Source organism: Hyposmocoma kahamanoa, unplaced genomic scaffold (genome assembly GCF_003589595.1).
Source record: "Hyposmocoma kahamanoa isolate Upper Pololo Valley unplaced genomic scaffold, ASM358959v1 92, whole genome shotgun sequence".
Classification (NCBI taxonomy): domain Eukaryota; kingdom Metazoa; phylum Arthropoda; class Insecta; order Lepidoptera; family Cosmopterigidae; genus Hyposmocoma; species Hyposmocoma kahamanoa.
The window spans coordinates 15,651,160-15,676,962 of NW_020654748.1; the positions used below are offsets into that span (position 1 = coordinate 15,651,160).

The following is a 25,803-nucleotide window of genomic DNA, read 5'->3' on the forward strand; positions in this document are numbered from 1 at the left end:
ATATGTATATGCTCTTCTGCTTGTAAATATGCCTCGTCCGATCTTTTTATATTTTACTCTTAAAAAAGCGGCATTTAAAAGCTTTACATGAACCAATTTCTCACAGCAATCAGCAATATAATACAGCAAACGTCAAACGTTACATTACGTGCAATACCTGCAACAAACTATAATATCCAACACTGGGAGTCCCGAGTTTAAATTACCAAACCTGTCATCTAGAAAAAAAACGTTACTTTCATAAAGCTATGATATGAATTGGTTAACTTTAAAATTGTTAATTATCGACCACTAACCAAGCCTAATTATAACAATTCAATAGTAAATCTTTTAAATATTCTACATGTAAATGTCGTTGTTAATAACATAATTAATGTCCACCAGTGACCTTTAATATGAACAATCGGTTAATAATAATAATATGTTCTAATTTACGCGGATTGAGAATATGCGGATCTGAACGTATTTCGGCGGCGCCAGATAGTTGTTGTTGTTTTGAAACAACTTTGGTTAGTGGTTCCAAATACCACATTATTATTAATGATATACAAAGATATCGATACTAAAAGTCACAACTGCTGGTCGCATCTGACATTTTGCCGGCCTTTCTTATCTTTCCTTAATTAGACAAAATACACAATAATTGGCAACTACTTCATAGTGACCGCACATTTACAGGGCAAGGTAATAAATAAATGTCAAATATTGTACATCCAAAATATTCTCTTAACATCGTCCTTGTAGACTTTCTGGTGCTTGCAATTTTAGATTTAGCATTAATGGGACAAAAACTGCAATTTAAAAGCATCACTCACCGAACTTTTGGTATCCATTGTTTACGTTTAGCACCTCCGCTTGAATCAACTGTGTTCTGTGATAGGATGTACACTGTTACGTCACTGATCACTATCACTCGGTCCACATGTTTATCCGAAGAGTCTGTTTATCAGTTAGAGGTACCTCTCTCGCCCTCTCCGTGTGGCCGGCGTCGTCGTACGCGCCTGTTCCAAGCGGCAAAGCGACTAGAGTCGTACTGAGAGTGTTGCAACAGTCGCCAAGGTTTATATATGAGATTGCACGTCGGCGTTCTGTTGATAAAGTTTTGCACATTTCAGTTTTGAAAACTGTTTTCATATTGCACAGTGTGTTATAAAGAACATTTTTCGGACATCCGGTTTTTATTCAAAAAACCCTATAGATCTAATAATTTGACGGTTAAAATATCCGGGTGAATCAGTAAAATTAATTAAATTCAGACTAAATTAATTCCGGAGACACGTTATCTGCGGCATAAGAATGGGTCCACCTTCGTAATGCTTTTTGTTAAAATTCCATTTCGCCGATGGTGAAACCCTTAAAAGCAAATCACCCAAAGACTTAGAAAAAACCTCTTCGTGGCTCAAACATGTTTAAAAAAAGAAAACAATTATATATATTAGTAACAATTTACCTTAAAATATTATGTTACAAAGAATTAACTGTCTATTATCTTTTGTTTATCTTTCTTCAAAAAACTTAGACTCATCTCGTTGAATATTATGAAATATATTAAAACTAAATTCCATGAAATTTTAATCCTTTTTTTTTTGTGAGAAAGTGAAGAATAATGAACTTTCAATATTGATTGTTGATGATGTTCCAAATACGGGGGAATATTCGAGATAAAACATTAAAAAGAAAATTTAAGAGTAATAAATTACAAAGAAAGAGGTTCAACTTTTATAATGTTTTTGTTTATTTAATTTTGTCCTCTTTTGCCCACCCACCAAAGTAGGTATAAATTTTGCACGCTCTTTAGAAGCTTTGTCTTTGTTCCCGTTGTTAACTCATGTGGCCTAGTTCTAATTTTTATTTTAATCAGTTTATTCACCTACTATTTCCCTATTACTTAGTAATGTTTAGTCTCAATATCCAAGGGTTGGCCAGGTAACTTGTAATATAGGTGAAATACCTACGTCAAGCATCAGATCCCACAATATATTACTGTAATGCGCTTACTAAGATTTGTATTGTTTTGTATTTTGTGGTGAGTAATAAACATATTAAATTTATTATTTACTTACTTTATTATAATTTATTAGTTACTTATTATTTCATAATAAAGAAGAAAATTAGTAATTTTACTTTTAAAAAAGGTCTATTGTGTTTCATAATATCCGGATATGAAAGTATCATATTAAAGTGACATCCCTGAAAAAATTATATAATTTGCTGTAACTTCTATACTCCACGAGATTTAAATTCAGTTTTTTTTTGTGAGATAATAAACAATAGGAGACCTCACTGTTGATGTAATTAACTTTTTCCAATACGACGGAATTTTTGAGAAAAAAAAATAAAAACGCATAATTTAAAAATACGTATTACTACGAACCTAAGAAAGTTACGAGATTTATATAAAGTGTAAGAGGTAATATAAATACGACGATAACTATTTACGACATTTTTATGTATTATTTTTAAATGAAGTGTAGGATTTTATTTTATTTTTTATTTATTTTCACTTTATTTCGATAAAAATTATGCAAATTTCAAATTATTTTTACCATAACTAAGCAAATTTGTCACTCGGGAGTTCTACTCTATTAAATCACTTGATCTGTGGGTTTTTGCAATAAAAAGCCATGTCCGAAAAATGGTCTCTATGACACACTGTGTATTGGTACATCGATAAAAAAACTAATATATAAAACCTTAATATTATTGAAAATATTTTTCTCGTCTTAAGATCAAATATTACATATTATGATAATATCGCCTTGAATATTCTCAGACTTTATTATTTTCCTTACAATTCTTTTCGTTATAAACAATATTGGAATTTCAAGGCATTATTAGTCAAGGAAATATAAGTGAAGCAAAAATAAACTGCATTGAGAATAAAATTAGTTCTGTTTCAAGAACGGGCCCATAAAATAGAACGAGTTGACAACCTGTTTTTAAATATCAAGTAAAAACTATTTTACCCTCGTCTTACGAACAAACTGCAGTCGTGTCAATTACTATCCGTATCGATCAGAATAATTTGAAACATATATATTCGCAGTAGAGACACTTTATTTGCATACGTTCGTTAACTTCATTTCTATATTTGCTTAAGTGCTCTACTTGAATATTTGTTCTTAAATATTCCAATATATTTAATCACTTAAGAATTAATTGTTGTGTGTATTATCTTGTTTCAAAATCGCAGAACTACGGAATGTATAAATATATCTCAACTTACTGCGGGAAGGGTCTCTCTTTACACGATGTCACAGATTGCACAGTTAAAGGCTACTAGTTAAACCAATGTCTCCAAAGTGCGAACCTACAGGAAAATGATAAAGAAGCAATACAGAAGCTATGTCACGTTGTCCATCGGCGGGACATAACGCGGCTCCAGGCTTGCGCAAGCGTCTCGTGGGCGAGGACACGCCGCTCTTGGAATTACATTACAGGAGTCAGAGGCTGACTTTATGCCTTGGATTTGTCATATTACGTCACACCGGATATCGGATATATAAATTCTGAAATCTGTGTGATAAACATTGCATTTAGTTTTATGATTAAAGATTTGAGGCGGTAAATGGCACATTTTTTTGCCAGATCGTAATGGCCCTGTTTCTAAATACGATTCTGTATTAGTATAGTCTGCATAATTCTAAAAGTTGCTAGTTCTACGCAACTTTTAGAATTATGTACATTGCTAAAGTTTAGGACACAGTTGCTATTGCTATAATATCTATCGTATCGACCGTCTGACTACTACTTAAACATTGTAATACGCAGGATATTAAAAATTCTAAAATATATGCAAATAGTTCAATATTATACAAAAGTTATGTCTAACCATACACACGTCGACTTTTAGCAGCGATGCAAACGGGCGTTCGTGAAACGCGCGATTGCATTGCTACTCTTGAGATTTATAGGCGATTGCATCTATGCAAACGCGCGACTGCATGGATACAAAAGCGCGATTGCATCGATACAAACGCGCGATTGCATCAATGCAATCGCCTATAAATACCATGTAATCGATATAAGCTATGTAAAAGCGTTTGTATCGGTGCTGTCGCGCGCATGCATCGCTACTAAAAGTCGCCGTGTGTAACCGCTCTAAGGATGTATACATTTCGAGTTCTTAGGTTTTTAAACTATATTTCGCATGTGTTTCGCATCTGAATCGCGTACATATATTACGCATAGGGCCCATATACGTTTCCGGAACTGGCCACTAACATAAACAATATTTATAAAGTAATTACAACATTTGAAAATGGCACTCTTTGGCTGTAGGATACAGTTTGTTTCATCTGACTGTCACTTGTTTTTACATTGTGGCGTCATTTTAGAAATTGGTTGTCTACATGACCATGGATTTAATTCGTGAAAATTTTCGTAGTATGATTATCTTCGACTTTAAGTGTAATTTAACGGCTCAGCGGAACTTCGCTCGGCTTAAAACTGCTTTTGGCGATGAAGCACCATGCAAGACCACTATTTATAGCTGGTTTGCAGAATTCAAACGCGGTCGTGTGAATCTCAGTGACGAATTTCGTGATGGTCCCCCGTTCACTGCTGTGAATAACAAAAATATCGATGCTGTGCGCCGTTTGATCAAAACAGACAGGCATGTGACATACCATGAGATTCGGGCATCTCTAGGCGTAGGCATGAGTCAAATACAATCAATACTACACAAACATTTGGGTGTGAAAAAGCGGTGCTCTCGGTGGATTCCACACAATTTGACTGCTGAGGCTCAAAAAACGGATCGCGTCACTTGGTGGGACATAGTAACAGGTGACGAAACATGGATTTATAGTTACGATCTCAAAACACAACAGCAATCGAGCGTATGGGTCTTTCGAGATGACCCGAAACCAACTAAAGTGGTACGCGTGCAATAGCCTCTAAGCGGATGATTGTTTCTTTTTTTAATAAAACTGAACATGTGGCTGCTATTGCTTTGGAGAATCGTTGTACCGTGAATAGTTGGTACACGACCATTTGTTTGCCGAAAGTTACCGAAACTCCGTAAAAATAACCGTAAACGCCGTATCAATAATGCCAGTTCTCACACGGCCAGACAGACAAATGAATTTTTGAAAGTGAACAACGTTGACCTTAAGAGCCATCCCGCGTAAAGTCCCGACCTGGTACCTTGTGACTTTTTTATATTTCCAAAAATTAAGAACCAGTTACGCGGTCAACGATTTTTCGAACAAGTTCCATAATCTGTTAGTAATGATAGAAAAAGAGTTTAGAAATTAATGTTAGAAGATATCTTATATTTTTAAGAATCAAATCACGTTCCTCACGAGAACTGCCACATGAGAGAGTCAGTCAGCCGTAACCGTAAAGCCTGTAAAAAGTTCTAAACGTTTGTTTGAAACAACAAATATAATACTTTCATTTTGAATATGCCTAAGGCATTTTGCTATATCCAATTATTGAATTGAATGATGATGAAATTAGTAGCAGTGGAGCTTGTGAAAGAGTTCCTGCAAGGGAGTTGTGCCACCTTACCTATTTTTGCCGCCAAGCAGTAATTACTACTGCGTTCTGGTGTCTCAGGTTGACAGGCGCAGTGGTAATCCCTCAGACCTTTGCATTTTGGATAGGCGTCTAGCTTACCGTCGTTTGATAGTAAGCTAGACGTGTTTACGCTACTTGTTCGTCCCGTCACTTGATATTATTAAAAAAATGAATGAAGACTCGTCCATTAGGATGACGGTTTTCTTTATAATGAGCCGTAATTATAGATACGACTTTTTCCTACTTTATAACTGCACGTTATTATGTAGACCCTTCCAACGGTAGTTGTTAAACTCGAGCACATTAAATTTTGCAGAAAACGTAACATATTCAGCATGTATAGATTATATTATAGAAAAAAGTCAAATAGTGAATTTTAGGCGATAGTGGATTGGATTATTGACTCCTGCATATTCAAGTTCAATTATGAAACTAAAACGCGTTACTCACTGATAGTACACAGCTGTTAAATTCGTCGACTGAATTTGAAAACCTCGTTACTCCGTTTTTGGACGAAATCCCTTTTTTACTCTTCAAGCGCAATATCGGATAATTAAAATATAACTTCTAGATAGAGATTGTCATATAATTATTTGTAATAGCTCTGTTTTTTGTGCTTACTTTAGAGTTCACATTAATTGAGGTGAGAGGTTTAATTTAGCCGACGTAATCTAGAGGACTTTATATGAAAGTCGAACAAAATTTGTGTATGGAACGTCACAGCTGTCACATAAAGAAAATCATTTTTTAAATTTATTTAATGACCGCGGATTCACGTCCTTCATTCGAAGTATTAGAACGGTTAAACACGGTGACTTTTAGCTGCGATACAAACGCGATGCAGTAGCTAATCGTCTGCCTTTAAACACACGTGCGACTTTAAGCAACGATGCACACACATACACACATCAAAAAAAGTTTGCGATCAATAGCATAAGCTCCTATAATTCTTTAAATTTAACTTTATCAAGAAAAAATCTATGTTGTATGCTTTCTTTAAATAGGAATACCCTGTTTGAAATTAAAATATAAAACAATTTTTTATTATTTATTTTAAAAAATTGAGCCATTCATCGTAATGTAATAGTGATAGAAATTTCATAGAAAGAAAAAGACTGTTTAATTAAACCTAAACATTTATTATTAAAAGGTGTGAATTCAATATAAAATAACTCCTCCCCTGGCTCGAATACAAGCGAAGATCCTCCTGGGCATGCTGAGGATCAAGTTATCCAGCATTTCCTGGGGTAACCTATCCCATTCTTCAATAGCGGCTTCCCTAAGCTCTGGAACTGTCTGGGGACGTGGCTCACGGTTCCATACTGATCGTTTATGAGCATCCCACGCGTGCTCTATTGGGTGTAAGTCGGGCGAGCCGGCAGGCCAGTCTAATCGTGTGATATCGTATTCTTGAAGAGCAGCATTGACTCGTTGAGCTCGATGTGCGGGCGTATTATCATCGACCAGTACAAATTGGTGCCCATGGTTTACTCGGAATGGTCTGACGATATCATCAATAGCAACTGCTTTGTACATGTCTGCTGTCATGAAGCCCCGATACGGGATCAAAGGCGTTCTAGCTCCAATCATAATGCCACTCCAAAAGGACACCGATTTTCCGCCTTGCTGAACTGTTCCAGTGGCAGTTCTTTGTCTTTCACGGTCGCCTGGTCTTCTCCAGACACGGACACGTCGGTTATCTGGATGAGTGCTGATTCGGGATTCGTCAACGAAAAGACAGTTTTGCCAAATGTTTTCGTCCTCACCTTCTTCATTTAGCCGAAGTCTAGCCCACTGCAATCTTCGTTGTTGACGTTGCCGGGAATTGAGCGGAGCTCGCCAAGACCTCCGTGCTCGTAATCCAGCCTGGTGCAAGCAATTGCGAACGGTCTGCGTGCTAACTTCAAGCCCAGAGGCGGCCCTGACTTCTGCTTTTATTTTAGTGGCGTTGATTGTTGGATCACGGGCTGCCAGCAATCTAATATAGCACTTTTGGGCAGCTGTCAAAACAGTTGTGCGACCGCTGCGGGGTCGGTCAGCTAAATTCCCCATTCCGTGATACCTCTGCAACGTAGCCACGACACAGGATTGGGATATAGCAAGTCTGCGTGCTATTACTCTCGTGGTGTATCCTTCTTCCCTCAAAGTTACTATTCTAGCTCGTAAAACCTCTGATAATCCTCTTGGCATTTTTTCAATCACAACTTTCCGCGAAAAATATCTTGAATCGCTTATAATTGACTAAATCAGATTTCTGAATGAGCGTAAGCTAGGACTGAAAGCCTTTTTTATATGAAAAAACAATTGAACGGGGTCATTGTTTTATGTTCTAATTTATTTTTAAATAAAGAATCTAAAAAGAAGAAAAAATCATAATGTAATCTACAGTAACAAAAAAGATTTCAGTTTTTCGAAGTGATCGCAAACTTTTTTTGATGTGTGTATATATACACACACGTAGATATAATTGCATCGATCAATCGATCAATCGCGCGTTTGTATCAATACAGTCGCGCGTTAGCATGATTCAATCGCCTATAATCGCCGTGTGTAACCACTCTTAGAGATAATAAAAACAGAAAGCAATATTAAATGGGTATTAAAATATTATAATAGTGGAACAAAAATAAACTTCTTCAACAGTATTTACGATGAATTTAAATATAGGAATGAAAGACTGGATTTGACAGTAAATCTTAGACGCGCCAGGAAAGACTTGATTTCTTCAGCGACATCACTAATTTCACTGAGAAGTCACAGTCAAGTATCAGTCTTTGAATGGCGAACGTTTCACAGTTGAACATAAGGTGATTTATATCCGCTTTCTCCTTGGAGCAATGTATGTGTACATTTATCGTCATTCTCGCCCTGTCGAGATGTGATGGGACCAAACAATGTCCAAGCGCAGACGATTAATAATACGAAAAAAAAGACACTGCCATCTGAAAAATCCCATCTCAACTGAATTTGAGATTTTTCATAGTAATTATTTTGTTATTATTTCATATTAAGCATAAAGTTTTCATGATACTACATATGAAACCAACATATATATTGAGTTGTTTGGAACTAAAATGGTGCAGTAATTTGTTTACACAAGGTATTTGCTTCAAAGACAGTTTGCATTAGCCATGTTGCCTGCTCGATGAATGAACACGATGCGCTTTAAAATTACTTTAATCGACCCCTATTTATCTACGAGAAGAGTAATAACGCATCTGACCATGACGTTTACTTAGTTCTTACTGGGTTTACTTCGGATTTCAATGAATTATAACTGTTTTAGTCGGTGTTTCGTCTCTGTCCGTTTCGTTTACTAGGCCTACCATTGTTATACATTGTTGTACAGATACGAGAGGAGATTGTATCTGAATTTTCTTCCGTACGTTTGCGGTTACGAAACGTGACAGACTCGAACTAGAGATACCTACAAACATTTTATATCTGTAGTACTGCTACTCTTTTTTTTTATTTATTTGATATTTCAACCGGTTAACAGTTAGACAATCCACCTGATGGTAATTTTTTTATCACGACCAATAAAATTTCAGGAAATGTCAGATTTAATTTCATGTTTCATCAAAAAAGTACTACAAAATAATTATGGCATTCTGAATTTATTCAGGAAGCCCAACATTTTATTTGCGGTCATTTCTCTTTAGGAATGACGAATGACATGACAAAGTACTTTCATAGCAACTTCACATATACTTTGACTAACCTCGGTGGCACAACGGTTCGCACGATGGGCGCTGGATAAGGAGGTCCATGGTTCGACTACCGGTAGGATCAATTTGGGAAATTAGCTTTTCTGTTCTATCTGAGTGTTCCGGGTAGTGTCCCAGAGGAATTCCGTTGCTCTGGTATTCATAGTACAAGGAACTCCCTAGTTTGAGACCACGCAATTGGTGTGTTCCGACACGACATTATTATTATTATTATTATTATCATTATTCAATATTTGAAAACTGAATTATCTAAATGCCTTTAAAGCAATCAACTTTTTACGATCCTCAATGATAGCATCAAATAAAAAATTAATGTATTCCTATATGCTAAATTACATGTGTAAGCATTATCAATGACGTAATATTGACTAAAATTGAAGAGTAATTAAAAGGTTTATGCATGCTAGTAGTAGGTATGTGAGCGTCGAGATTAGTATATTCCTAAAGCTTCCGCGTGATCTTTATGTTTATAAAAAAATACCACCAACAACGTTACCGTGCACACCTACATAATGGTAGTTATTAAAATTTGTCGTGCTCTAAGATAAATTTGATTTCAGACAAATATTTATTTAGTATGTCTACGTAAGAATAAAGGGAGTTTACATCATCGAATTATGCATACCGTTTCTTATATATTTTTCCTTGTGTGCTGTAGCTAATAGTCACTTGTAATGTATTCATCGGCAATTTTATTTACATAAAACAACAGAATTTGGGATCTTTTCGTGAAAAATTCGAAGAATTCTTTTAAGCATTTGCTCGTTTTAGATGTTTACCATTAACGTGATTATAATCTCAATGTTGATAGACTGAAATGTCATGCTCGTGAACTTTCCTTGCATGTCGAAATGCCACTGCGCTTTGTGAGATGACCCTCGAATTACTGAACATTGTACACCCACAGACACGAATCTTGACACTGCGATAATTTAATAGCATGCATAAGTACAAGAATGACTTACTTACATTGCACTAACCTACCCGTAACTATAAAGTTTACTGTAGCACTTTGAAGGAATTTTGCCGAAGCCTTGAAGTAGGGATCTTTAACTTTCAAATCGAAACCGGATCACATTGTGAGCTGTTGAATAGCCAAGAAAAATCGGATCGGCGAAAGTTTCGCGTGCGAATATTTTGATTGTTTTAAATAGAACTCTCACCAATGTGAGCGTCTTCAGAAAAATTCGTAGTGAGACCCATAGAGAACAGTCGTGACATAACCCCGACGACTTCAGTTTCCATTAGAACGGAGTCGTAATCTGCGTAATCGTGTGAAGGTATTATAACACTACGCTATTGAACGTGGTTACCTCAAGGTTCTTATAAGAAATAATTCGTTAGAGCAACAAAAGATTGAAGGCTTACTTAATTTCTCATTCGCACGCATGCTCTTAAGCTATTCAGTACATATGTATGTATATAATTATGCCATCAACACTTGTTATTCGCCAATCCTCAAACGTTTGTTGGTGCCTTTATTACATTCCCGGGCACATGCCACCTTGCAATTTTATCCTAAATAAAATTTTATATGAAAATATAGTTAGCATCGAAGAAAAAGTTATTATATACATAAACGATATTTTAAATTCAAGTTTTCAATAAGGACTTAAGAGCATTGTTTAAGCTAAGCATTTAATATTGAAAATGCAAGGTGACTCGCATTATGTGTCCGGGAATATATTATTTGCCTTACAGTTTTGACTTTATAACCTGAACATTTTTAAGCATCAAATATAACAAATAACGTTCTTATGTATAGAAAATTAATCATTTGTTAGCTATTTTTTACCATATTCCAAATATTTAACATTGAAACGGTGACGGTTGTACAAGAGTGAGTTTAATCTTTTTATTATGCATCATCTCTGCATAACTGAATAATGATCATGGTCAAGTTAAATTATGTTGTTTATTTGGATGATATTAATAAACTTATGCTAACTGATTAATTATCCGTCAACTCAGTTTGAACTTTTACGGTTATCGGGTTATATATAATACCTTTGTGGTCAGGGGCGAACGAGTAATTGATTATCAGCTTACCCCGAATTTCTTAAAAAATGATAAATTTGTCTTACTCTAAAATTCAAATTAACTGTATGCTTAGAGCACTTGAATGTACGTCTATTTACTTAACGCGAAATTTGTTCCTCAAGAGATATCAATCAATCGACTAAGAGCCCTTATGTTATTTACACAGCTAGTATGTGTGTGTACCTACCACATTACGATTTTTTTAATACGGTAACTTATTATTTTGAAACTAAATTGTACAATATTGCTTTCTGTCTGCTTGTTACTTGATTATTACCAGTAATGACTCAAGTGACTCACAATGTTTGACATGCAACATATTAATTTAATATATTATGGCTTCCTTCTTGTTCCACTGCATCTGGAAAGTTACGTAAAACCGAGCTTACCGTTAACGTAAGTTGTATTATATTTTGTGATACCTTACCACAAGTTTTAAGATTTACAATTATAGCAATATGTACGAAGTCTAAAGATATCCTCATTTATCTCTCAGTCAAGACGATAAAGAAGATGCGATCGCAATCGTAGCTTTTTGTCTCCTGGTTGTATACTTTGTTACCCATTTATAAGTTTGGTGCCTCTGTACTCATAAAAGCCGTGTCAGGGGTGTCATTATAGGGGAATTCGTCATGTTAATGAGTCAGAAGCACAGGCGATATGTAGAGTCCGATCGCGGGTACGTTCATGCACATCGTCCTTGTCAGGAATGCGAGGCCATCACGCCTTCGTGGTCGGTCGCGTTCTCGCCGCTCCTCTTGTGTAACATATAATTGTTGTTTTAGACTTTGGTCATTCCGTATTCTGTGCATGTCATTATGATGTCAGTGCGCGGCTTGTACCTTGTCGTGTCGCTCTCGGGGACAAACGCCATACACGCCGCACACGTCCAGGTGGTAATTAATAAATGGTGTCTTAATTTCATAATCTTAAGAGGTTCTTTTAATCAATTTCATAGATAACTGTTTAATATTTTGGTCAAATGTGACGCCGATTAATGATAATCAGGCAGGTTTTGTAAAAATTGTCGAGAAGTTTGTTGTTAACATATCCGAGGGCGTCAACAATCTGTCCAAGCTTATGGACCTGTGTTTCAAAAAAATGTAAACAAAATGGAACTATAATTAAATTTATGAGTGGATGGATGATGTTGGTACTTAATATGTTAATTATTTGCAATCATACGAATCAAGGCGATACCTATATTTTTAGACGTCACACGCTTTAACCGCCAGCAGTTATAATGCAGAGTTTAATAATTTCTTACTTATTACAATAAATATGCAATCTGATAAACTCATTTTAACCTTTATGTTCTCAATGAGAAAGTTGTTTTGACAATTAAAATCATATTTCGCGGACGCGCATTCCGTATTACAATAAATGCGTAACTTTGTTAATTAATACGACTGTTACTGGCTTCTTTGTTAATTGACCAAGTGACGGGACGAACAAGTCGTGCGCCTGGTGATAAGCGACACACCTGTCCATAGCAGTTGCGCTGTCACTGCGTCCGTCAGCCTGAAACAAGTCCCATGTTTCCCTTAATTTTACCAGCACCATTACTCTTCTAAACCGGAACGCAGTAATGGCCACATTACTGCTTGGCGGCAGAAGGTAGCAGTACTTTCCTGGACGAACTCTTTCACAAGGAGCTCTACTGCTGATAGATATTTTATATAAGTATTGTATATTTAGGCTATTTGTCAATCGTATGAGCAGTCATAATCCCTTATGAAATAAAGTCCTATTTCTGCAGCCAAGCAGCATTGCGAGTATTACTGTTTATTCTTCGTTTGTTTCATACTCGTGTATGATTTGTCTGAAGCTATAGGTGGAAACCTGTAATTGGCTTTATTTTAATGTTCCTGTTTTTATTAAATGTAAGAAGCTGTTATATTTTCATAAATTAATAAATAAATTACTGCATTCCGGTTTTGAAGGCTGGTGAAATTACATGCACATGGGATTTGTTAACTGATATCTCATGGTGACGGGCGCAGTGGCAGCGTCTCTCATATCTCTGCAATTTAGAGCTCTGAGTGGCACTGCAATGGCTATGGACAGGCGTGTCACTTATCACCAGCCGTACGACTTCTACGTCCCGTCAGTTAGTATCACAAAAAAGTTTGTTCGACATAATTTTTAAACAGGCTGATAAAATGGTAACCTATCATAAACTCGAATTTTTTTTCCGAATTTCATTAGTCCGAAAATGGTTCGACTTTTTTTCATTAGTGCGATGACAGTTTTGGTATAAATTTACAACACAGAAATGTCTTACAGCAGAAGTATAGTTTGTCCGAAAACCTATTGTTAGAATAATTATTACACATACGTATTCTTTGGGCAGAAGTTTGTTTGGTCTAATCATGTTTGTTGTACTGTCTGTTTTCCATATAATTTAAATTGCTGAAAATTCGTTTCGACAAAATTACTATTCTTAGATAAAATTGTACCGCCATACAATTTTACCATACAGCTCAAAAATTCTGGACTGTACTTTGCTGGTGCACAGCAAGTCCACTTGCGTAATGTACGTCATACCTTAATGCTATGTTTTTGCTGTCATCTGAAATGTAATTTAAAAACAATGGTCTTGAGTATTCAATAAATAACTTATAACTGAATCGAGGAGGGTACCAGAGTCTGTCTTTTTATATGTTTGTGTGTGTGTTGCATTACCTAGACGGTACGATCCCCTCCAGTAGGTTTAGGTTAAGTTAGTATATGAAAATGCCGCACGAGCCGAAAGACCATAGCGAGCGTGCCGCGGCAGCGTCCTGCGAGTGCCAGAGCGAATTTGTTTGCATTACCTAGATGGTACGACCCCCTCCTGTAGGTTTAGGTTAGGTTAATATATGAAAAAGCAGCATGATCCGATCGAGCGAAGCGAGTGACTACAACTCAATCAAATTAACTTGCATCTCGTTTACCATATTTTCTAAAGATGCGAGTTGCTTTAATTTGACGAGTTGTTGTATTGTGCGACACGTTCTAATACTTTTAGTACCTGTAACAAGATATAATATAACAAAAATGTCTCATGGATATCGTTTTTTTACAAAATAAAAATATTCAATTAGATACATTTGTCAAACGGTTTGTTGGGGAAATAAAAATCGGGAAAAGAACTTGACTTGACTTGACTTGACTTGACTTGACTACTTGTCAATATGTCAAAATAGTGAAACATTAAATGGTGTAATGAAAAAAACCGTAACACGTTTTCGGACAAAAGTTATTTGGTTTTGTTCGATACAGAATTTCATGCTGTATCAAAATGTTAAATTACTTCTATTAGTGTCGTAGGGAACGATGCGACAAACGTAGTGGAGACCACAGAGTAGACAGACAAACTTTTTTTAAATTCTTCTCTCCATCAGCCCTGCTTGCCCTAATACCGCCAAAAGGTATAAAAAAGACAAAACAAAATAACTTTATAACTTCTTGTTGCAGCTACGAGTGCCTCTACGCCAGATCTTAAGACCGCGTGACTTGAACGTGGTGATTGGCAAGCGACATTTGAAAGTAGGCATTAAAGGGCAGCCTTTCATCATCGATGGTGATCTGGACTCCGACGTCAAGGTCGAAGAATCCACCTGGGTGCTACAGGACGGACGAAACGTGCTTGTCAACCTTGAAAAGGTTCTTATATTCTTCGAGCAGCTATTTAAATTTCATTGTATTTTTAACTACGATTACCTACAACCTGATCTATTATGTTGTAATATGATCACTAGTGTTTGTACATAACATCTATTGGAAACTTGGTAACGTTACTAACTCTCCATATGTCTCGAAATATTTTTTTTTATACTAGAACAACAACTTGCATCAAGGAAGATCTTAAGTCGGCCACAGGTAGTAAAACCACAGATAGTCAGCCACAGACAATTAAGGTGGCAACATACTACTTAAAGTCAATAGTCCTAAAATATTAGAAGCATCTCCACGATAAGAAAACTGTCCAAAAAACAATTTCAATTCTTTAAACAAAGTCGTGAACTAGTGATGCGTATCGTTACGCTTATTAGTTAAGATACTTAAAAGCGGAACCGCACCTTATAGGCTCTTCGCGAACTGGCATTTTTCGATAAGCACAGGAAATACCTGATGCCGCGGGAACAGACCCGACTACTTTTCATTTGTTTTTATTGGAAACTGGTCTGGACAACTATATACAACCGCCCACAACAAGATACCTTAAAAGAATTTGTTGCTTCTCATGGAAGTCACGAATGATTTTAACACATGATATTAAATGTATGTACGTGTACAATTGTGCATTCCAATCTAATGGGCTGTTATTTATAAAAAATAAGATTTAAGGCCTTGTAACACTTTTGATAAATCGTTATTAGATAAGTATTTTCGTCGTAATTCCCTTATTACGGCAAATAATGTGTTGTTGTGTATAGTGTGCACCAATCAACATTAATGATCAACCTGACAGCTGGCTCAATTTGTGCCTTATTTTGCTTTACAGGTAAATAAAATGAACTGGTGGAGCAGACTAGTCACTACGGATCCAGAAATATCTACTAAGAAAATTAACCCAGGTGAATCCTAAATTAGATTTTATGTTTTTAATATTTTTAGTTTTTTTTATACCATCGAGTGACGGGACGAACAAGTCGTGCGCCTGATGGTAAGCTACACGTCTATCCATAACAGTTACAGTGCCACTCAGGGCTTTAAATTGCAAAGACCAGGGGGGCACTACCACTGCGCCCATCACTCTGAGACATAAGTTGACAAGTCCCATGTGGCTGTAACAGTAATGCTCTAGTAAGCTAGGTAAGGTGGCAGTACTACCCTGGACGAACTCTTTCACGAGGAGCTCTACTACTACTGAAGTTAATATTTTCAGTAGATCCTTTGTGAAAGAGTTCGGTCCAGGAAAATACTTACCTATTTCTGCAGCCAAGCAGTAATGTGAGCTTTACTGCGTTCCGATTTATATTAATGCTCACATTAGTTCGTTTCGGCTTTGAGGGGTAATAATGAGACTTGTCAGTTTTATGTCTCAAAGTGACGGGCGCAGTGGCAGCGACCTTCAGATCTTTGCGATTTAAAGGTCCAAGCGACACAGTAACTGTTATGTACAGGCGTGTCAAAAAAATCGTAAAAAATCTAGTTTTCGTTCAATACCTATCCAATGCCTCGATTTCACCTCCGGGGGTCTGTGTACCTATTGCTGAGATGTGAGCAACAATGTAAAAGCAAAAAGTCTACCTCTTTACTACCTTTTTTTAATGAAGGAACGCGTTAATGAAAGCCCTTCCAACTATATTAATACGTAATTGTCCTATTTGATATAACTAATGATCGAACTTTTGCCATAGCGCCTATAAAAACCCTGGCGTCTTTCGATTTCTTATTAATTTAACTTAATTAGATTATACGTTAGGTTAGTTTAATTGACAAATGATATGTTGCGCGCAAAGGCTAAAAATAGCCACCACCACATTAAGAAAAAAACGTCGATAATAATAAATACACAATATTAAAGTAATATACTGATGATTTAGGGAAATATTACAACCGCAATGCATCATTAATGACGACCATTATTACTTGATCCATTACGTAATTTTCTTTAAGTAACAACCTGAACATTGATGTCTAAAGTCAATACCAGCACCACCATTGCAGAGTTCAAAATTTACTTGTTGTCTTATAATTATACGTTAACTTATAATGATCATTTGACCTTTGCGACACTGTGCGAAACTTTGGTTTTGTTTCAAACATTTGCGATATTTGTTGAGTTTTCGAGTCTGTTGTTTACGTCATACCTAAAATGTTCACATAAAGTTTGCATCATATATCAACTTTATAAGAATGCAAGCAAGGTTTGATACGAGAATCACGTATGTGCGGTTCATTCTACATGAAAATGCTGTTTTCAGGAGCGGTAAAGACATAAATTACTGCTAACAAATTGTATATAGTAAAGGTACAGCTCTTGTGAAAGAGTTCGTCCTGGGAAGTACTGCTACTACCTGACCTATTTTGACCATCAAGCAGTAATATTAACTATACAGCATTCCGGTTTTAAAGGCTAAGGATGCTGGTGAAATTACATTAACATGGGCACAGGCACTTATGTCGTATATGTTGGTGATGGGCGTAGTGTGGGTGTTCTAGGAGTTATGCAATTTAGAACTCTAAGTGGCACTGCGCATGTATAGACGTGTCGCTTACTACCAAGCGCACGACTTGTTCGTCTCGCCGCTTATACCATAAAATAAATACTGGCAAATTCAATGTTGTATTGCTTATACAAAAAATGCCAGTTCATACAAATGGAATATTCAATTAAAATCCAAAATCTGTTTCATTGATTCCCGATTTTTTTATAAATACGTGGATCAAAAATTGTTAATTTTAATTTTGTTAAAACTAGGGAAATTCTGGGAAATAATTTGTTATTTGTTTTGCATAAAATTACGATGAATTTGACGGTAATTGCAAGTATCGCAATGACAGATGACGACATCCGTTGGCAAGTGGCTTGCACACCGATTTTCATGGTATCGTCATCTCTGAAGTCCCGGGTTTGATTCCCGGCCGGGCCAATCTAGAAAACGTTTATACGTCTCGGGTCTTGATGTTTGTGGTACCGTTGTTTTTTCCGAGTTCCATAACACAAGTGCTTTAGTGACTTTGGAATCAGAGCAACATATATAATGTTGTCTAATATTTACTTATCTACAATAAAAAATGTTGTATGTTGTTTTGTTATTATGTTATGTTTTTTTTTATAAATCAGCAAAAAGTCATACATTTTTAGTCCCGTACCTTATCCCCAACGGTCTCTTCGGATAAAATCTGTATTATCTTTGTTAAACTAGACCTACGCACCAAAGGTTTGATTCACAACGCCAACGTTGACCGTCGTGGGAAATTGCTTACGATCACTCTTTGCTGACTTTGTTATTGTTTATATCCCGAATTTCTAAGTAACTTAAGCAAAATACTCACAAGTACTCGGTAACTTTTTTACGGTTTGCTCCCAGTATTGACCTAAAAAAGGCGTATTGCCTTGAAGTGGCAGTCCAAGCGAAAAGAGAGCGACGTCTTTTACAAGGGAACTCTTATAAGATTGTTGTTGTGCAAAATAACATCTTATTTATATGTTATGGCTTTACACATTGAATTTCATTACGCATCATTCATTATCAATGGAATAAATTAAGGTGTCCGTCAGGATGTCTGGGCCAAACGAGATTTATAAATGAAACTGTGCTCATTGCCACTGCCTATTTTTTATTATTTAGTACCTTTATTGACATATTATTATATAATTGAATAAATAAATAAATAAATAAATATTTTCTACCTTAGCGCTAATGGCTTAATATAATAATTGTTATAAAATATTGCTTGCAAAGATAATAAAAAAAAATCGAAAATCATTTATTCTCAGACAACTACAGTCCATTAGCTTAGATAATTCAATATGTTTACACACATTTAAATAAACAAAAGGCAACTTAAAAACATAAAATAATTAAACAAATTAAATTAAATATCAAATACATCATCGACATGGTTTTAAATGCAGTTTCATGCAATGTAGCATGATCGGGCAATCCACTCTACCAGTCACAACGCGCAGAATCTCATTCGTGCCGCAACGGATACGACTTATTAATGAGGCAGCTCTCTTTCTAAGGATAGCATGGAAACCATCCGACTTGACCAAATGAAAAAAATTGTTTGCGTCATCTTAAATAAAATGTGGATATACTCGTGACTTAATGTTCTACTTGCGCTTTCTTATCAAAACACTATTGTTTTATTCCAGAACCTTCGAAACTATCGGACTTAGATGGGGAGACTCGAGGACTGGTCGAGAAGATGATGTACGACCAGAGACAGAAGGAAATGGGCCTGCCAACTAGCGACGAGCAAAAGAAACAGGATGTTCTTAAAAAGTAAGACTTAATTTATTTGTTTGGCTTAAAGACAATAGTCCAGAGACATCAAATTATTTTAACTGTAAATGTAAGTTGATTGAACATTTTTCTTGGTTTGATTTCAACTACCTGTTCTAAAGGCGCTTAACACACTAGTGATTGTAGTTAGTCAAAAGCTGGTTAAGTTATGTTGAACAAATTAAGGGTCGGTACAACCTCAAATGGCTTTGGTTGAGTCCGCATAACAGTGAAAGTGTTGGATCAATCACTTTAAAAAATATATATGGTAAAATTCAGGATATACACTGATTACTATACGGTGTGAAAACACGATTACTAAAAATTTTCACGATAGAGAAAAAACATAAACTTACCTCGAAATTTTACAAGAAAAGCGCTGGATTAAATAAGTGCTTCACATATACCAACTATTTTTTAAATATAACTGAACTAAATAGAACACTTATAGTATACGATGTACATTTTTCATATGGCTATGTAATTTCGTTTGTAAAAAGATGTATCCTGAAATAAAGCCCGTGACCCTGCCGCTCTATCCAAGCAAAATGAACCGTATTAGTACGGGGAAAAATTTAATTCGAGCTGAGGTAGTGTCAACTCTTAAAGCAATGACCAACAAAAAAGAGACAATATCAATCACCTGGTGCGAACATGTAAAAGTTAACCTGTCGTTGATTTAATTTTTTTAAACCAACCAATATCAGTGGTGGTCATATTCTTCTAACATCCTGTGTCCATATTTAAGGCCATCAGCGCAAAAGTGGTGTAACCCACATTTAATTTTTTTTCTACAATGTTACTTTAAATGATACTAAGATAATATTGTTTTCACACACTCATAGCCCCGCACTAGGGAAACCCTGTTTCGCGGGTGCTGTGGACATATACATGGACAACCAACCACAAATTACACCCAAACTCACGAGAGAAATAAATGTAGGCCATATAAATATTTCTCCCGGCCCGGTAATGGAACCCAGGACCTCTGCATGGTAACCGTTCAGCCACGGAGGCAGTTAATTTCATAGTATTTGGATGCTATTTTCATGTATAAAAAATATTTAATTATTAAATTTTACAGGGAAATGGCATTCAAAAATAAAATAATTATGTACTTTATATTTAAATTAATTTATGTAGAAAAAATGTAGAATGCGAGTTAAAGCACTTTTGCGCTGATGGCCTCATCTTGTGTGCGTCATTCACTAAGGATCGCGGTCCTAATTGTCATATTTTTTTTACAGATTCATGGAACAACATCCAGAAATGGATTTCTCTAAATGCAAATTTAATTAAGTCGTGAATGTCTGTATAATTTAAGACGAACTTGTTCTACGTTCACCGAAGCACTGTGTCATTTTAGTTAATGTGTGGTATCACGGTTCGCAAGACGAGTACTTTTTCAAATTGCAATTATGGATGTGAAATTGTATTAGGTGCTCCTTGTCATCTTACGGCTTTTACAAAACACAAAGCTGATTGCGTACCTATGTTATTTTTAAACTATTATGTATTGTCTCAAGTATAAGTAATAAATATATTTTTCAATTAATTTTTTTCTTTTTCGATTTTATTAAGTGTTTTCTTGATAGACCGCTTTTCTAATGGGGCTGACATGTTCAATAACGATCATAGCCCTTATATAATTTTTTTTTCATTTATGAAGGCTTTGGCAAAGTCATCAGCCTAAACATGAAGTTTAATTGTTTCTGTAAATATGGCCGCCACAAAGAGGATAGGCAATTTGAGGCGGCGTGGTTGGATTGACTCGCGATTCCTTAGAACGGGCCGATACGGGTATTTTAGTTCGAGATTCGTATAATTTCGCGTTTTAATCTTCGATTAAGGTACAATAGCCCTATCCTATTCCACTTCAAACCAGATTTCACAAAATAATTGAAAGTCAAAATAAAAACGACACTTTTCCCTCCAAAAGGCTCAGAGGGAATCCTCGGATGATGTTGGCTTTTAGTGTCAGGGTTGCCATTTCACTAGCGTGCCTTTTTCCGACATGGCAATAATGGAGTACTTGAAATGTGAGTAGTCAAGTAAAACGTTCAAGTCGCAAGAAACTAGATTTCGTCGGTCCGCCGTTGCAACCTTCCATGGGTGTTTTACTTTCCCCGTTGTAATAAGCTTTTTAAACAATTGTAATGCGACGAAAATCAAATTTTGACTTTTTATCTGTGACCTGAGATCTGAGGTCACCTGGTAAGAATTTTTATAACAAAATTTTACATGTATGATCGTGTTGAACTCTAAAAAAAGAGAATAAGTAGCGCATCTGTATGGAATAGACATACTCTTATAGTTTTATTGCAACAAAAATAAAGTTATCTATAAGCAATAGGTTCTGAAAATGATTGACCAATTTGGCTAATTAACAACAAATCCGGGTTACGATGAGAGATGTCCAGCAATTAGTGAAGCAACTAGTTTTAAAGACGTCATTCGCATAATTCAATTATGTTTCTCTGCCAACTCATGCTTTTGACGATTTCGATTTTACGACAATTGATTACATAGGGCCTTAGAGGATGGAAAAAATAGTCTAAGCACTGGGCCGGAACTGGCCACTTACATAAACAATATTTAAAAAGTAATTACTACATTTGAAAACGGAAGTCTTTGACTGTAGAATACAGTTTGTTTCATCTGACTGTCACTTGTTTTTACATTGTGGCGTCATTTTAGAAATTGGTTGTCTATATCACCACGGATTTATTCGTGAAAAATTTCGTAGTATAATTTGCTACTACTTTAAGTGTAATTTCACAGCTCAGCGGAGTTTCGCTCGGCCTCAAACTGCTGTTGACAATAAAGCTCCATAAGAAACGACTATTTATAGCTGGTTTGCAGAATTCAAACGTGGTCGTGTGAATCTCAGTGACGAATTTCGTGATGGTCGCCCGTCCACTGCTGTGAACAACAAAAACATCGATGCTGTGCGCCGTTTGATCAAAACAGACAGGCATGTGACATATCATGAGATTCGGGCATCTTTAGGCATAGGCATGAGTCAAATACAATCAATACTTCATAAACATTTGGGTGTAAAAAAGCTGTGCTATTGTTACAATCCCAAAACAAAGCAGCAATCGAGCGTATGGGTCTTTCGAGATGAATCGAAACCAACCAAAGTGGCGCGCGTGCAAAGTGCCTCTAAGCGGATGATTGCTTCTTTTTTTAATAAAACTGGACCCGTGGCTTTGGAGAATCGTTGTACCGTGAATAGTGATTGTTACACGACCATTTGTTTGTCGGAATTTATTGACAAACTCCGTAAAAATAACCGTAAACGCCGTATCATCTTGCACCACGATAATGCCAGTTCTCACACGGCCAGACAGACAAATGAATTTTTGAAGGTGAACAACGTTAACTTTATGAGCGTGTAGTCAGGTCCTGGCACCTTGTGACTTTTATTTATTTCCAAAAATTGAGAACCAGTTACGCGGTCAACGATTTTCATCACCTGAAGAGGCTGTCGAAGAGTATGAAAAATATGTTTCGGAGATTGTCACAGAGGAGTGGCATAAATGTTTTCAAAATTGGTTCATTCGTATGAAAAAGTTCATTAACGCTAACGGAGAATATTTTGAGAAACAATAAATTCATTTCTGACTTATAGTTCGCCCCACATATAAATACGATCTTATCGGTACGGACGGCAGCATATCATGCTACACATTGATGGATCTTTTTCTTTTTTTACACAAACAGAATGTAATCATCACATGGTAACAGATACAGTGATAGGTGTAAAATTAGTCTTAGTATTATGTTAGCGTACAATCTCAATCCAAAACGAAGAAAACAAAAATTTAAAAAAAAGTATGAAATTAATAACTAAAACAAAATGATTTGTCTAAGTAGTTAAAAAATAATAGTAATAACAATATAACAGAATACAAAATGGTCAAAGGCCGAATCAAGCGATACACCTAATTGCGTCTTGTATAAATTAATTTTCGAATTAAAAATATCGAGATGAGCATTAGGTACCTTGCTTAAGTTCATCACAGGCTCGACACATTTTCGCTATATGGTTGTGGAAAGAGGTGCTATTTTTATATACATTAAGACGAAAAATTCGTGGCACCCTGAGACGTACTTTAGTATTAAAATTAATTTGGCTTAAAAGCTCGGGGCAATCCACCATAGAATGTCTGATTTTATGTAAGTAAATGAGTTCATTAAAATCTTGCCTTTTTTCCAATAACAGCACCTTAAAATCCGAATCTACTACAAACTGATCTCAAAAATGATTAATGTACTCGTTTAATACTTTGCGAGTGAACATTATAGAATGTTGACCAAATTACAGCGTATTCCAGAGTTGGCCTAAGTAAAGCTTAGTAGAGTTGGAGTAAGGTTAAAGGCTTTTTTAGACCCTTCAAAACACCAATGATAAAACTCAGCATCTGAAACCCGCTGTTAGTAACATAATTAAAATTTGTATGGATATTCAATTTTGAGTCAAAATGGACGCCTAAATCTTTCGCCACTTCACTGCGTTTCAATAGCTGTCCTTCTGTATTATAATCGTACTGAGCTGCGGAATGTCTTGTGGTAAAACTGGTAGTAAAAACACTTACCTACATTAAGATCTAAGTAATTCCTAATGCACCACTCTGAGACAGCATCAATGTCACGTTGTAATGCAATGCAAACTCTAGTCTCCCTGATTGTACGAAATAATTTCATATCATCAGCATACAAGAGGCAATGCAATCAACATTATCATTTAGAAAAAAATATTAAACATTAGTGGCCTAAGATGAGAACCTTGGAGAACTCCCATAGGTTTCGAGGCTACATATATACTACACAAAATTAATGAAGTGATGTGTATAATTTAAAATATTCAACATAAAAACGTGAAACGAAATGAAATATTTTTAAATTTTGTACCTGTAAAGCCGTAATTTTTCTAGTGCGCTTTTGTACCTACGCTGCCCGAAAATTCACGATTCTAACTCAGGGTCGTATTCTAGTACTGTACTCAATGCTCAAGTCCTGACTTGAGCAGACTTGAGTATGATTTCAAGCACTGGAAATACAACCCTAATGGCAAGGACTTCAGTATGATTTCTAGTGCTTTGAATCATACTCAAGTCCTGACTTGAGCATTGAGTAGAGTTCTGGAATACGACCTTAAGAGAGTTGTTATAAGAGTTAGTAAGTTGGGATCCCTATTTTGGGCGACATAAATAAAAGTTAATGAGAGCGGCGGCGCCCTATCAGGGACCACGCCCACCGTTGATGCAGGGCCCTTGAAATCGGATACTGTAATAAACGTTTTAATGCGCAGCTGCCTAATTTTGATCGCCTCTCCCGATCGGAAACTGCGTCTTTTCCGAGTCGAGGCGCATTTAATTGCGATTCATAACCGGCCGCTCCGAAACTTTGACATTTCTAATCGGAACAATACTTGATTTAACTCACAAATTAGAAAGATATAGTAGGAATCAGGTTCATCTTCTCGCTCAGAAACCCACCTGATATCGACACTACCCGATCGAATCGATTCCGAATTGAATAAAAATCAGGACGCTGGTGGCGCTACGAAGGTTTAGGAGTAAAGCGTAAAGCGTAAAGAGTAAAGCGGCAAAATGAAGTTAATTCAACAATTAAAACAATTCCAAAATGCAACCACTCTATTAACGTTATTATTTTTTAGCGAGTAAAACATATGAATTGATTTGACGATAGACACAGATGCAGCGGTACTATTAATCTAGTTTGCACAAAGCGAATTTTGTTTGAACAAAATAAATACCTGCATCAATATTTTTTTACCTATTGATTCTTTTTTTTCTTTGTTGTCCAATCATTTTAAATCTCGTTTTACTCTAACTTGCTTCTATCTGCGCTTATTTTTATTTTATAATTCACGCTTCATAAAACTTCAAAAGACATCATTTTGGCGGAGAACCATATTTTTCAGAATTTTTTTCCACTATTTAAAAGTTTTCGGAAAATTATCCAATAGTATTTATGTTTAAATTGTACTCGATTAATTTCAATTTACTAATTATATTAGTACATACCATATTAGCATTATACAGATAGACTTGTTGCCAAAGCTTATTAAAAAAAAAAAATTGACGTCGTGTGTGAAGTGCGATTATATTGTGTTCAAAATATTTAGTATTTTTATTGCAAATTAAAGCAATAGACATGGTTCGCACAGTTTATTCTCCGGAATATTGTTTGCAGTATCTTGAACAAAATGCAAATAATGAAATCTTTTCGTTGGGTTTAATTTTAGGTCAAGTAAGTAGTTGTGATATTGCTTGCATTTTTTACATCTGTTCTCGAAAATTTGTATAGTATCTACTTTAGGCTTTGTTTTATTTTCTGAACCTTTAGATTATAGATGCACGTGAAAGCGTAATCCACTTAGCCCGGACGCCCGAAGAGAAAATCCTAGATAGTGGTTCAGAGACTAGCTATTCTCAGGATAAAAATGACGACCACGGAAACCTTATTGGAATTTCTGAAGCCTGGGTAGCTGATCACGCTAAACATGTTACTAGGATGCTGCCTGGAGGCATGTT

At 35.9% G+C, this 25,803-nt stretch overlaps 3 protein-coding genes across 4 annotated transcripts in view; 2 read left to right on the forward strand and 1 right to left on the reverse strand.

The window, feature by feature from the left end:
* Positions 1 to 3,238, reverse strand: part of LOC113236517 — a 21,066-nt gene extending 17,828 nt beyond the window's left edge. The window contains exons 1-2 of one of the 2 annotated variants that reach the window (XM_026472625.1): positions 3,227 to 3,238; positions 816 to 1,088 (exon numbers count right to left, since the gene is read on the reverse strand). In XM_026472625.1, the coding sequence (XP_026328410.1) occupies positions 816 to 833 (18 nt within the window). In that variant the 5' untranslated portion in view covers positions 834 to 1,088; positions 3,227 to 3,238. Of the gene's footprint in view, positions 1 to 815; positions 1,089 to 1,450; positions 1,469 to 3,226 lie in introns of those variants that run through there. The other variant, XM_026472626.1, reaches the window with a different exon arrangement.
* Positions 1 to 20,764, forward strand: part of LOC113236516 (nuclear migration protein nudC) — a 50,364-nt gene extending 29,600 nt beyond the window's left edge. The window contains exons 5-8 of the mRNA XM_026472624.1: positions 14,751 to 14,939; positions 15,781 to 15,853; positions 19,108 to 19,237; positions 20,485 to 20,764. Of these exons, the coding sequence (XP_026328409.1) occupies positions 14,751 to 14,939; positions 15,781 to 15,853; positions 19,108 to 19,237; positions 20,485 to 20,536 (444 nt within the window). The 3' untranslated portion in view covers positions 20,537 to 20,764. The remainder of the gene's footprint in view (positions 1 to 14,750; positions 14,940 to 15,780; positions 15,854 to 19,107; positions 19,238 to 20,484) is intronic.
* A 4,659-nt stretch (positions 20,765 to 25,423) lies between these two features.
* LOC113236994 (protein odr-4 homolog) overlaps positions 25,424 to 25,803 on the forward strand; it is a 4,575-nt gene continuing 4,195 nt past the window's right edge. Inside the window, exons 1-2 of the mRNA XM_026473234.1 lie at positions 25,424 to 25,519; positions 25,616 to 25,800. Of these exons, the coding sequence (XP_026329019.1) occupies positions 25,424 to 25,519; positions 25,616 to 25,800 (281 nt within the window). The remainder of the gene's footprint in view (positions 25,520 to 25,615; positions 25,801 to 25,803) is intronic.